Source organism: Morchella sextelata (assembly GCF_020137385.1).
Source record: "Morchella sextelata strain SCLS chromosome Unknown scls_12, whole genome shotgun sequence".
NCBI classification, from domain to species: domain Eukaryota; kingdom Fungi; phylum Ascomycota; class Pezizomycetes; order Pezizales; family Morchellaceae; genus Morchella; species Morchella sextelata.
In genome coordinates, this window is record NW_025408627.1 from 796,004 (window position 1) to 810,509 (window position 14,506).

General features: G+C 45.5%; 3 protein-coding genes across 3 annotated transcripts; 1 reads left to right on the forward strand and 2 right to left on the reverse strand.

The window, feature by feature from the left end:
- Positions 1-1,602: 1,602 nt before the first annotated feature.
- H6S33_002086 (uncharacterized protein) lies at positions 1,603-2,488 on the reverse strand (the record flags this gene model as incomplete). Its single annotated transcript, XM_044833435.1, has 5 exons — positions 1,603-1,895; positions 1,956-2,077; positions 2,130-2,221; positions 2,299-2,333; positions 2,422-2,488. The coding sequence occupies 5 exons, from the start codon at positions 2,486-2,488 to the stop codon at positions 1,603-1,605; spliced, it is 609 nt and encodes a 202-aa protein (XP_044693229.1).
- A 376-nt stretch (positions 2,489-2,864) lies between these two features.
- H6S33_002087 (uncharacterized protein) lies at positions 2,865-4,361 on the forward strand (the record flags this gene model as incomplete). The annotated part of the gene is made up of 4 exons (XM_044833436.1): positions 2,865-3,224; positions 3,341-3,486; positions 3,546-4,001; positions 4,055-4,361. The coding sequence occupies 4 exons, from the start codon at positions 2,865-2,867 to the stop codon at positions 4,359-4,361; spliced, it is 1,269 nt and encodes a 422-aa protein (XP_044693230.1).
- Positions 4,362-9,707: 5,346 nt separating this feature from the next.
- On the reverse strand, positions 9,708-11,438 carry H6S33_002088 (uncharacterized protein; the record flags this gene model as incomplete). Its single annotated transcript, XM_044833437.1, has 2 exons — positions 9,708-11,057; positions 11,175-11,438. 2 exons carry the CDS (start codon positions 11,436-11,438, stop codon positions 9,708-9,710), a joined length of 1,614 nt encoding a protein of 537 aa, XP_044693231.1.
- Between the last annotated feature and the right edge of the window lie 3,068 nt (positions 11,439-14,506).

Genomic DNA, 14,506 nt, shown 5'->3' on the forward strand with positions numbered 1-14,506 from the left:
GCTGTCTACCCAGCTTGCCTTTTCCTTTTCTTCAAAGTTTCGGTTTGTGCGTTTGCATACATAGAAGGGCTTCTTTTTTCTTAATCGGGAAGGGGGGCGGGGCTACCTGATAGATTAATTGCCTTTTTTCTTTTGTGTGGTCTGATAGTTTTCCTTGTTTCTTTTCCTATTTTCTTCGGGCTTTATTGGTTCGGTAATGGCGTTACGAATTTTCATTATACTGTGTTAATATAAACAGCTGGGGATTGTTCTCTCGGTTTTACATAGTACTTGCTAGTTACTCTACTTATAGATTAACAATAAACTGGAGTCTTCTATTGCTGAATGACGTTTCTAGTCAGATATTTGATGTGAGTGCACGCTCAGGCTGATTCCAGAACATTTCTCAGTCAACCATGTGGTTGGCGAATATTTAGAGTTTCCTGGGTTTTCCGAGGATTTACATAGGAATTCTGGAACCCAAAAATATGCCCAGTCCGTTAACCTCACATCACCTCACATCACCCCTCGAAGCATCAATCATACCAGCGGCCGAGATAGTCCGTTATACCTGCTGATCATTGAAAGGATAATCTACCAAAAGGGGAGCTAGTGAACAGAGTGTAGAGTAGGGTTTGTGGACTTAGCAAATCTTCACAGGTTCATACATCGTCGAACGAGCCATGAGCAAAGTCTAAATACTCGCCAACCAGCCGGTTGCCCCAGATGTATGTCGGTTTCCTTTGATAGAGATACCATACGGGTACTTGCATGTAGCCATGACGAAAGGTGGGGGATCAACTTCATTTTGGCAGACTGCCGTATCTATCCACCTCTGGAACCCTAACATGCCAATTATTTACAGTGCCAGAGAGGGTGAAACTGATACCGTATTAGTATTGTGGTAACACGCTCACATTTGTGTCACTGTGTTCAAGTGGTAGAATTGACCTCATGTTCGATGGGATTGGGAGTCAAGAGTATTGGTAGACATGTTGAGCGTGCCTTGATATGTCTCAGTGTCACTTACATACATAGTATTTATCTCAAGAAATGGTCACTCCAGTACTTTTTGTGGCATGTGAACTTCCTGTTCCAAAACTCTGTACTTGCAAAGGTGCCGGTGGTAGGTCTGGTGGAGTCTACCTATAAGGGAGGGTACTCGTACTTCGAGGGAGCTCTGTTTCAGTTCAGAGAATCCACCCTGTACAACTTTCAAGAGGTGTTTGGTGGAGGAAGGAACGGTGTCACCAGCTCAATCACGGCTCAGCACTCACTTTCCAGTGCGACAAGGGTAACCAAAATCTACATCACCAAGTTACGAGAATTGGATACGCGTTCGCGTAATCGAAAAGAAAGAAAGAAAAATGGGCTCTATTGGATATATATCATTGTCCTCAAGATCCCTCGAGAAACCTAGTAATACAGACAAACCGCGCGCGCCTGAAAAAATGCCCTTCGAATTTCAATTAACCATACCATTCCGTCCCCTGACCCTGAATGTCATTATATATACGCCCTAGCTAACAAACCAATTCCACGTAAGCCCGTGAAGTAAAAAAAAAACCTTTTTAAACTTCAATTCTTGTTGTTTTTCGTGCCCAAGGTGAAATAGTTGATCGTTTAACTAAATTCCTCGGCCTTTCCGGCAATCAACAATCCGATAATCAACCCAAATAGTCCCAATACACTGCCAAAGATCTCAATGACAAGGATCTTGACGAACAAGGCCGCGTCGGCAGCATCGGCAAGGGCTGCAGAAGAACCAGTGATACCGACGGCAACACCGCAGACAAGGTTGCAGACACCAACAGTGAGGCCTCCCCAGAAGATAGCCCAGCCTGTGTAGTAGTTCTTCTCGGTGAAGAGAAGTTCTGCTGAGGGTACGTTGCCAAGTTTAGACGAGAAGACAATACCTGTTTACGAGGCGTCAGTGGAATATGGCAAACAGAGAGGCTTGCTAAAGGGGTACAAACTCATAATAACCCCATAAATGGCGACAACTTCGCAGAAAATAATAGAAATCAAATTCTTAGTGCGGATGCGCGGTGCTCGTACTCCTCCTCCAATTATGCTGGAACCAGTGACGAAGATACCCCTGCGACGGCATTGTGAGAAGTGAACCTGTGGTAGAATATGAGGTGCCATACCATGCTGCCCCCACGACACTAAGACCTATACAAAGGGCCACTCCCAGCGAGGCCCATGCGTATGGTGATGTTTCTTCGAGAAAGCGACCGACCTGGATTTGCGTCCGTAAGTATACGCCCACTTAGGCGAGAAATGGAAGGTTGTGAGGAAAATAGGAAGAAGGCGTACATTAAAGGCTTCGCCGTCACCATTGAAGAGCATATCTATCTTTCTCCATTAGCTATCTAGACTAGTGACGACACAAGCCCAACTGGATAAACTCGAGGGGCGCGGCAAACAGGACAAACGTACAAGTTCCGACAACGACCACCGCAGTGGTAAGGCCTCCATAACGAGAGTAAGAGCCGTAGTACCCCATCTTTATTGTATTCGTAAGGAAGGAAGTCAAAATGTGTAGGGTCTGTAGGCGGTTTTCTGTAGAGGACGTGTTTTCGTGGGTATTCCGGGGGTGATTCGTGATGTAGAGGCCGTAGCAATCAGCTTTGGTCGACGTGATGTGAGGCTGGGTGGTGTGGCTAGTGTGGGATTATGTCATCCGCTTCAATGAACTGTGGGTCAACCTCTAGGATCTCCTACTCCATCTTCATCATCTACATCTCCATCCAGCTGCGTCTTCATCTCCATCCTCGTGGGAATCTCCATTGACGCAATCTTTCCCATCATTTCCATCCCAACGGTGTCTAGCCCATAGCTTCCCCCGCCTTTTAACGGAAAACCCACGGTACCCCTCCAACATGGGTTCGGACCCTCAATATGCGTCGTATCCCAACTTGCTCCTCTCGCAGCACATATTCACTCTCAAAACTACCTCCTTGAGCTCTAGCCATGCCGCTTCTCAAAAAACTTTGACTGCATCCATCAAGGAACTCTCTCAGGCGCCGCTGTACCGCTACTTGGCGCACCCAGTGGATGGCATTCTCTCGGGCAAGATTGATTGGGACGAAAAGTTCTACGAAGAGCTTAAGAAAAGCAACGATGATGAGCTCGAGGGATATGAGAAGGAGCTGAAGGAGGTAGAGGAGAAGGCTGGAGAATCAGAGGTCGTTGAAGCTATGGGAAAGAAGGCAGAGTTTTGGGCCAGGGTTGTCGATAAGGTAGGCCATTACCTTTATCGATGTTTTCAGATTGACATCATATCTGCGGCTACTTCCTGTGACCAGGAAGTGCTGGTTATCTAGCTTCAAGTAAATCTGACTCTTTTCATTCTTAGGAGAAAGCTCTCGCTGCCTATGAAGAGTTGTACACAAAAACCCCAACTCTTGGTGCCAAGATTGACATAGTCCTTGCCATAATCCGCATGGAGATGTTTTACGATGACAAGATGGCTGTAAAGAAGAGCGTTGAGCGTGCTAGACGGTACTTAATCGCTCAAACTTAGCTTTTCCGCGGGAACTGAGATCTAATTTTGTTTGTAGGCTTATTGACACTGGTGGAGATTGGGATCGCCGTAACCGCCTCAAGTCCTACACTGGCCTTCATCTCCTCTCAAGCCGTCAATACACCGAGGCCGCGCCACTATTGCTTGATTCACTATCAACCTTCACATCCACCGAAATCTGCACATACTCCTCGTTAGTCCTATATGCGGTTCTCGCCGGTACTATATCATTAAACCGTGTTGATTTCAAAGCAAAAGTTATCGATTCGGCTGAGGTTCTGGCCGTACTTGGATCCAAGAGTGGTGGGGCTGTATCTGCGGGTGATGTCGAGATGATTGACGCCGACATGGAGAACACAGATGGATATTCTTCGCTAGAGACACTGGTAAACAGCTTGTACCTGTGTGACTACAAGAGCTTCTTTGTGGCACTTGCGGAGGTTGAAGAAAGATTCTTAAGCAAGGACCGCGTATTGGCTGAGCACAAGGCTTGGTATGAACATCACCCAGCTTCCAATAATCTTAGATAAACTAACAGGAATGCAGGTACGTTCGTGAAATGAGGAGGAGAGCTTATGCACAGCTCCTTGAATCATACCGTGTTGTCGGACTGGAAAGCATGGCTAACGCCTTTGGTGTTTCCGTTGAATGGCTTGATCGTGACCTTTCGAAATTTATCCCATCCAAAAAGCTCAATTGCACCATTGACCGTGTAAATGGTGTCATCGAGACAAACCGGCCAGACGATAAGAACAAGCAATATCAGGATGTTGTAAAGCAGGGAGATCAGCTGCTTACCAAGCTGCAAAAGTTCGGTCAAGCCGTCAGGTTGAGGGGTAGCGAAAGAGCTTAGATTAGATCATAGATCACGTTGTAGTTATTTGGGGATTTTGATGGCGAATATCAAGCATTTGCTCTTTACAGCCTGAATCAATACATTAGGATGTTTGTAAAAAGAGAAAGAATGTGCTGGTGTGTTAAAGGTTATTAAAAGATATTTTTAAGTTGCCTTGGCTCTGTTAAGCTTATTAGATCCAATTCATCCTTCGTTAAAAATCCGGCTCCAGCTAGTATTAGCAATTAGAGAAACGAAATGGTGGACAATAATACAGCCTGCGCTACTTCTTACTGAATTAGTAAATATATATAACATGCTAGGGAGTATCTAAAGCTACTCTCTAAAAGATTTTCGTATTAAGAGGATATGTGACTTACATCAGAGCATCACAGCCATTTTGAACTTAATGCTCATTACTAATACCCATATAACTTGATCAATGACTTTTTTTTGGAATGGAATTGCCATGGATGAGCGCGCGACGTTACCCACAAGACTATAACATGATATTTCCCAACGAGTCTTTGGGAGATACAAGCAGTTGTATGTTAACGCTTAACTGATTGAAATTTGCGATTATCGAATACTATTGATCTGCCGCTACTTGTAGTTACCAGTGCAGTATACTTCAAAAAGCATTAATACTGATCATGAGGCGTGAATAGGAAGAAATAAGAAGTCGATAAGGTTCCTAATCATGAGCACTTTAGATACATGTAGTGCTGTAGCATGCAAGGGCCCTCTAGCTCCGCGTTCCAGCTATATGTATGTAGCTTCCAAGTATGATCGAATAGTTAGCTCTCAGCTTTTGGGGTAAGAATCGTATAAAGAGGCCCAATTGAAACCTTGGCGGTTAACGTTTCTTTCTTAAGGTATGTTCAAAAGAAAAATAAAGTTTTGAACTCTAGTAGCTTTCCCTGACCTGCACCAACCACTTCTCCAATCCGACCCCAACTCGGGCCCTTTTCTCTATACACTAATTTTCCAGGTAGAGACAGAACCCCCAATTGTTGTAAAACGAGCCCTCTCTATCAGCTATATCTCAAAACTTTATGCAGATGCAAACTTCGTCTACTCACCCAAACTCTCTGCTCGGTGGCTCTTCTCTGATGCATAGTATGTCCATGCCTTCAAGCTCTCACTCTTATCTCTTTTACCAGCCGAACCAAGGCCGTTACAGGCACACTGATTAAACATTGCCTGTCAGCTTATATCCCGGATCTGGTAAATACCATACCAAATGCTATGAGCTATGCAATTCCGAGGACACCTGATACTAAGCTTCTTAAAGGAAGGCGGTTTCGGCTCGAGAGAGCTACATGCCTTGCCACTTAAGGCTCCAATCTGAACCTTGTTGAGGCATAGCGCTCTAGAGTCTAGACCAAAGTCCTACCTCCCAGTACATTCGAGGCGCCATATTTCTCATCACCATGTCAGGGTTGCTTTGATGCCACCCTCACTAAGTGTATCGAGACCGTCTAATTCTAGAATACGAGGGACTTCAAGATACACCATACAGCCAATTGCAAGCGTAGTGCCGGTATCATCCCAGTTTAAGCTAGAAGATCGAAGTGGTCTCCATCCACCTTCGTTTTTGGATAGCCCAGCATCTCAGGAAGTAGGCACTTCCCGAACAAACTACCGGAATAGGGCTGTCAAAACTGGCTCCATTATCGCCGAGGATTGCCCGTTATCGTATTCACCACCCCTCCGGTGATGTCATCCTCTGCTGAGACGTGTGAGCGTGTTGATCTCGAGCGGATGGATGAAATAGCGACTAGCTGCTGAAAACAAACTCCGACAGATTTGGAAGTTTCGACCCAGCGCCTGGAATGGGTATGGATTTGGAAATCCATTCTCGGAAGATCGCTTGCTTACCGACAGCGGGGAAGTATCCAACATTGTCCACGTCCACGTGGCAGGCCCTACTGCGGACTGCGAAGTATAAGACTATAACCGATGAAGTGTGTCTATAGTTGAACCTGCGGCATCACAGCGGGGTTTTGAATTGATTGAATTATGAGATCAGACGTCCGATCTGCGGTCCGTAATCAACTATATCATACATGGATCTAATCAATAAAGCCAACCATCACCCAGACGAGCTATCATTGATGACAGGAGATCACTATATATAAGAAAGGCTCAAGGAGGATATTATTCGAGCACACGGCCCTTTAGAGTACATATGGTTTCCGGGCAGTCTCTCACCTACCTTGACGCTCTGTTCCGTGTGTGATTATCGATACCAAAGAATAATCTCCAGTATTGTATCTTGATGTTGTCCCTGAATAAAAGACTTGTGAGAAATGGTACGTAACTAATTACTGCAGTAGTGAGCACTATATTGCCGTATCGACTGGTGGAGTTGAGCGGGGCGGTACGCCTGTCCGGGAGAACATGTGGAGAATATCGCAGTGAGAAGGCGGATTCGAAGTTTTTAAAGAACGCAATTTCTAGAGAGAAACTAGCCTACTGCTAAGATCGGCACTTTCACGGCTACACCCCCTTCTCTAGACATAGTGAAAAGCACTGGCCGCCCAAATTTTTGAAGTTACAAGCTTCGAGAGGCTCGCATTAATATTACCAACATTATTAACGGAGCACTGGACTTGTTTCCTAGATATGGCCTAGTAAAACAACTAGGCATGAACAAGAGTAGATGACTAATCAAATATTACACGGCCATCTCAGGATTAGTCTGTGGCCCTGAAAGTAGATCTGACAGCGCTAGCCCAAAAGGTTGGTTACTACAGACCTCTCTATGCACGGATTTCACGAAGATATCTTTAGGGCATCGGACATCCCCTATTTATTTCGCAATCCGAATCCCCCGGCGAGCGTTCTGGAAGTTCTCCGTGTTCAGATTTTTCCCTCGGCAAATACCGCCCCGGTCTACGGATGCCCGAAACGTTGCGGTATGATATAGGTGGCTTTTTTTGCTTTCTTTCAGTGGCTGAGAATAATCTAAATCGCCAGCACGGGATATCGCAATACAAAACCGAAACCGAAACCGAAACATACGGACAAGAACTTTTAGGGCTTACACTCACATACGGCACATTTCGGTTAGCCAAGCGTGAGCTGACTCGGGAATAACAAGAAGGAAATAGAGTCTTTCAACAAGGCTCTTAGGAGTACTGATTTGTGTTTTTGTGTTCAATATATCACGCCAGCGACATGGTTGGCCGACCCCATACCCCTGAATTACGGGGAACTTGATACATCTTTAAGCACCCCGAGTACAACTCAGTTAGTCTAAGGGGTAGCGAAAAATCAAGCTCTTCCAATCTGTGGATCGGGAGCTTGCATTTCTCTTGTCGGTGAATGTTCACCCTGAAGTCATCAGCTTGGCAACGGATTTCTCCAGTTCACGGGGATCAATGAAAAATCCTGGTGTGTATTCATGTCGTTCGTCTCCCCTCTGGATGGAAGGTTGTTGTTGATATCGGCGAACTTATTTGTCATAATATTTCGGTATGTGCCGTGAAAGCTGGGGTAAAATGGGGGATCTCAAGGAGACTCACAAATGATAGATTGTGTCAAGAATAACTCTACCTTAGGCCTTACGTTACCAAGATAGCTTTTGGTTATCATACGGTACGTACGTCTGCAGTTATAATTCCGTGAAGGCCCTGGATAGGAGATAAGGCCGACCCGTGGATCACAGGGAAGAAGAAAATTTTTCTCAACCTCCAACTCCCATCCGATCCCACTACACTTCAGATTCCCGAGCCGCCATGCAATGCGCTGCAGCACGAGTCAACTGACTCGGGTGATATCCTATGATCTCAGTTGATTGGCGATCCTAGAGGAAACAAGAAAGCATTCTCCGGGTCGAAACAAAACAAACAAGAGTCTGGGCTATTCTATGATATTGGTGCTAGATTGTTCTGTACGTGTACTCTACTGTCCGAGACATTTATGCCGGTCGGGTTCACAGACCTTTCCTCCGGATGTTCTATCCTCCCCCTTCTTTTTTTTCTTTCCTTCCTTTTATACTCCCGGACCAAACATACTTGTAGGGTGCTGGCCCCGTGAAAAAGGGTCCTCCAACTTCTAAGCTTCTCACTTCCTCCATCACCTCCCCCCGCCCCCCCACCCCACGATGGCATCTCACCATCTCGCAGGGTCCGTGATCTGAATCAACTGTAGTCCTTGGTAGATCACTGTTTTTGTCTTGACATCAGTCAGTTACAAAATTACACACATAATTATACAACCGCAACTATAAAAATAAAAAAGCTTAAAAATAAAATGAGGAATGAAAAGCGATTCGCACATACATGTAGTAGTTGTGCACGCTCCGTGAACTAAAAACGGGACAATATAGAAATAGGCTCAAAACACTGTGCAGCGTTTCTCACTTGCGCACAATTGTCTATGAAGCATGCAAGGCGTGTTGGATAAAAACATGTAACAATCCGTGACTAGCCTAGGTGGACGTATAGTTTTCGTCGATTATACATGCGCAAACAGACATGGATTAAGATACATGTATGTCGAGTATCATATAGATGTCTTAGGATACTACATGTATGTACATGTAGGAACATACATGTATGTGCTCTTTACTCTCGAGGTTTTAAACAAGCATTCACAGGCGAAGGTCAGTCGGTGACTTGCAGGAAACGGGGCAGTTGAAGTATCAGATATCAAAGTGCTAGTAACTACTGTAGCTTCTTAAATATTTTTTTTTTTAGATTCTCTGTGGTTCATCCACACGATCGATTGAGTTCCTCCTAGTCTTTCCCCATCGAAAGCCATCCGGCCCAATTATCCTGTCCTACGGTGACAACAACCTATGAACCTTATGAACAAAAAAAAAAGTACCCCGCCCAGAGATAACTCAGAGAAAGGGTAACTTAAACCAGAATTTTTTACATATGCAGACTGAAAACAAGGAATGCGAGGAGGAGGGGAACGGGCGGTGAGAGGAATGAAAACGCATAATACGCCAACCTGGTAAAAAATTCAAGAAGACCCCAAATCGCTTGCACATATGCAGCTAAATCAAGATGAAGAAACCCGAAACAATAGCAAAACGCATAAGAAAATGACTCGGCCTCACAGACCAACGCTGCATAAAAAAGGAGCAGCCCAATAATATACCGGATTTCATGATAGACGTGAAGTTAAAGAGATTATAGCCACAAAAGAAGAGGAAAAAACCATGCGCCGCCAACCCTGATGAAAATAAACAAAAAAAAAAGAATTTTTAAGGAAAGCGAAGAATTTCGATGGATGACCGCTGTAGTTCATGCTGCAGGGACGACAGTAGGTAGGAAAAGAAAAATAGACATGTGAAATGGTGTAATAAAAAAATAAAATAAACCCGATTCCAAGCGCCAATCGCTTGTATCACCGACTCCCTCCTGTGATTCTTCGCCAAAGTCGTTTCAGCCCTGAATCCGACTCCTTCCCTGCATTTCCCCAATCGAATTGCCCAGCATCAGAATCACTCACTGGAGGTAATTCTTCGAGCGCCAGAGGGTCGGTATCCTTTTTCCACCCGTACAGCTCATTTTCATCTGCTCGCAAATCCTTCCTTGTGAGCGTCATTCTCAAAGTCATCTCCCTATTGCCAGGCTCGGCGTGCAGGTAAGGATCGAACAGAGAGCCATTGTTCATGCGCGAAGGCAGAATGTTTGTGCCCATCAATGGCTCGCCAAATTCTCTAAATTTATTGTCCCTAAGCTTGTGATAGGCAAGCAACTCATTCTGCGCCGAAGATGTCTCAGTATCGTCGAAGTTGTCGAAGAGGGGGCTATCGAGGGTTGAATAATCGTCAAGCCCGGGTTCTACCCTGCGAATAGTTGCCGAAGTGTTTGGTCGGCACTTGAAAAAGTCCTTGCATCCTGTTGCTGAGGGGAAACCAAACTCAATGGCCTCATCAAATTTCTGTGGAGATGCAAGGTAAACACGGAGTTTTAGTCGTGCTTCTGGGTCTTGATAGTACGCCGCATCTTTATCGATCAAATGAATGCTTCTCTGTCTGGAACCGCCCATGCTGTGCGACGCTGGACGACGGGCCGACCCTAGCGACGGCCGGCTGGGAGAAGATGAATGCGATGAAGGTGCTCTATATGGTCTTGAAGACAATGACATTGCCCTCTGGATAGATGGCTTCCCTAAGGGTTTTGCTGATGTATCTCTTGATACTTGACTGTAAAACTCATCCAACCGCAAATCCAATGTACCATCTTCCTCCATCCACCTAAAAGACTTCCTAATTTCTTCCACTGCATTCATCCCATCCAAGTCCAGGGATGATGCTCGGGATGTTGAACTTGATGACAAGCTGTTTAAGGTATCTAGGCTTCGGTTTGCCTGTCGTCCAATCCTGTAGATAGTTTCATCTGCTGCATCCACAATTATGCTCTCACACTTGCTTGCCAACAAGATACGTTCCTCTCTCGAGAAGTGCTTCCTCCTAATAGTCTCGGGAAGCTCGAGATACCACTTAGCATCTGCTTGTGACAAAATGAACTCGTCGGCTGTTGTACCAGGCGGCCTGTTTAATATAAAATTCGATGCGTGAGGTAGTGAGGAGTTGCTTCGAAAGCTATCGAAGGATGGCCTAGCCCTTGATTTTGGCTTGTTGTGCTTTGCGCTGTGTGAGCTCTGGCTTCTACCATGGCTAGAAGGTGGTAATGAGGAACCAGTGTGTTGCTGCTGTGCATACCGAAGTCTTTCAAGCGACGAAAAGTACTGCACAAATGAATCGTTAGATTGAGATCCTCAGTAGAAATCTGTACAATTGGATCTTGGCCAGAATAGGAGCTAAATTTCAATGAAACAATATTAAAGTGTTATTTTTGGACTTACTTTACGTCGAACAGCAGGCGGTAGGTTGTCGAAATCAACAGGATCCATTGCGGGAATAGGTGCCCTCATCTTCATTTCAGGATTGTTTGAGCTTATTCCAGCAGTACAGCACGATACACGTTTGAATGTAGGACGAGGACCTTCGTCTGATGAAGAAGAATCGTCGTATAGAGAACGTCTTTTGGAGATCTTACGAGTCACTGCCGGGGTATGATGCCTCGGTGAGCGAGCAGGATGTGATATAACTGGGCGTGCAGAAGGCATTTTTGTGGGAGATGCACGTATTGTGTATTTTGATATCCCTCTCTCGTGAAATGGTGGGTGTGGGTGTGTGGGTGGGTGTGTGGGATGAGAAGGAGGGATGAGGAGAAGGGAGTAATGTTGGATGATGATCGGATATCAGACTGATAGACGCTGGAGCTTACTAGTAGGGTTTGACTTGCAGTTGAGGGGGGGGAGTGAAGATCAGTAGATGTTGCTTCTTTTCTTGCGTATTCAAGGACAGACAGGCTCCAATCTGCATCAGAGTGTTCCTCCTTTGCTGCTGCCTGGTGTTAGTTACTGTTTGGTACCGTCCCGTTTATGGTCAGATGCTGCTCTGCTGGTTTCCCCAAACTTGAATCGAAGAACGCCAGTGCCCTATCCCAAGGAATTGGAAACGGGAACGAAGGGGGGAGGGGGAGCAAGTAGGGGAGATATGGGTTATTCTCGACACGACTGGAGGAATGGGAATGAGATGGGATACGGCCTGCAGGAGCAGAAGACTTTCCTGTGCTCACTCCGTAGTGTCCCGTTGGTTGAGTTGAGCTGTAGGTAATAGTAATGCAGAGTAGTACGCTTGGCTGCTGCCGAGTTCCCTTCTTGACACTGGGACTGGTGGTGGAGGTGCTGGTGGTTGTGGAGGTGCTGCCTGCTGCTGCTTTCTGCTTTCTGTCTGTCTTTCCCACCCCGGTATGTATGTACCGGTACCAGATAGAAAACCCAACTCGATGTGTAGGGAGGTAGCGTAAAATGGCTAGCTATGTCTGTCTGTACATGTACAGTATGTATGAGATGTCCGTCTCGGAGGCATTACCACAGTGCTTTCGGCTGAGACACTCCGTTGAACGTCAGGGCCCACCTGCCAGCGAGTGCAATTTTCTGCATCGTTTTGATTTGTTCGTGACGCAAACGCCTGCACGACGCGGGACCGAGCCAAACATCGCGCACAACGCCCACACCAGTGACCAGTCGTCCCACAGCTCGCTTGTTCAGACTCCAGGTTGGTTAACCCGGCAACTCCCCAGGCAGAGTAAAGTACTAAGGGCTCGTACCTGAGGCTAGATCAGGTACCTTGGGGCATGGAGTACCTACTCTAAAGGTATGGAGTGGAGGTACATAGCTATCTCGACAGGCAAGGGGACCCCCCTTCCGTCCCCCATAAGACCCGGGGAACTATTTTCCTTTAATTCCGAATTCTACAAGACGCATAGCCGATGGGACTCTGCTCTAGAGTACCTACATGTTTTCATTGCCGTACTCTACGCACATACAGCAAAGTACTATTAGTAGGCACGACACCTGCCCCAACAGGAATGTCTACCTGTAGCCTGTAGGTAGAGCACATACTCTACCACAGTATGTCTATATAGTACTACAATACAGTGTTTCTCAAAAATAAGAAGCTAAGCCATTTTCGGAATTGGACAGGGGTTGGTGACAGGGGTGCAGAGGTGCGGTAACAATAGTATTTTTATGGGATGGGAACAGGTTGGGGAGGTAGGGTAACCAAAGAAAAAAAAAACCCGGTTTTCAAGGGATGGGTAACTACACCTTCTTGACCACAAATTTCATTCCCCACCATCTTTCAATTCAATTATCTTAACAAAAAGCATCCATACCTCACAATCATGTCTACTGCCAAATGCTCCCAATGCAAGCATGATAAAGCCATTGCGGAATATGATAGAAACCGCCGCGGTTCTCTTTTGAGATCATGTAGAGATTGTTTGGTATGTATTTCTGCAACAACCAATAGAAACATTATTTGACAATTTGCAGAGAAGACAAGCGGAGATGAGATAAAGACGTGCTTCTTTGCGAGCCGGGCAAACAGTAGAAACATTAGAGGTATGTACTATAATACTTAAGAATTGCATCTTATAAATGCTTACAACTTCTGTTGATAGCTATCCCCACCCAGAGCTGTAAGACAAGGAATACGTTCTGCCTTTCCTTGCGCATTTCTCAGTTCCCGTTTACAATGGAAAGAATTGAATATGGGCTCAATGACGATCGTTTGCGAGTCCTGTTCAGCTTTGCATTGGATTGATGAGCGAATTGCAGCAAGTTCAAAGATAAAGCCACGCTTTGAAATCTGTTGTAAAAAGGGAGATGTTCAGCTGTTACCTTTGCAAGCACCACCTCCGTATTTACAATATCTTTTGCAGTCTCCTGATCCGGTTGCAAGAAGATTTCGGACCAGTATTCGTGAATACAATGCTGCACTCACGTTTACATCGGTAAAATATACTGCTGATCAACGGGCTCCAGCGCAAAGTGGTGGTTTGCAATGTTTTCAAATCCATGGAGAGCTTTACCATATGCAAGGACCATTGCATCCACAACAGAACGTCTCACCAAGCTTTGCACAGCTATATTTTTACGACCCTGAGTATGCAGTTGGTGTACGACATGAGGCACATCCCAACCTTGATCTTACCATATTGCAGAGACTTAACTCGAAAACAATTTCCTGTAAGATTGTGTTTTGCAATGACAGTAAATAAGGCACAGGGACACTTACTTGACATTGTAGGTATCGATTTACGAACTTCATCTTTTACCCATGGACAATTGTATGTTGCTTTGTCAAGGGCAACAGATATCACGGGGACCGTAGGCGATAGACTGTGGTGCCAAGGAATACAACCTAGGTAGTGACGTAGACGTGGACGTAGACGTAAAGGTATACTTTGACTATAGACTATGGAGTGGCTCTACCTGGTATGATAAACCGGTTGGAGCCCTATGACGTAGTGCGGACAAAGAATAGTATTCGTGGAATAAATACAGAGGTTGCGTAAAGAGGAAAGGAAAGAAAAGAAAACAGAAGAAAGCCGAAACAACGACCCTTTATATGTCCAGACCTCAACCCACGATGACTCATCTTCTCGCATAACAGAAACAAAAAGAACATAATGGAAACTCGCTTAACAAATCCCACACACACTACACAATCCTTTCTTTACATACTCTGACACTTCGCATAACCGAAACGTATGGCTGCCGTTACAACAGACGTCAATAAGTTACGAATCTTGCAAACAGAGGAGAGGGGTGGGGAAACTGAG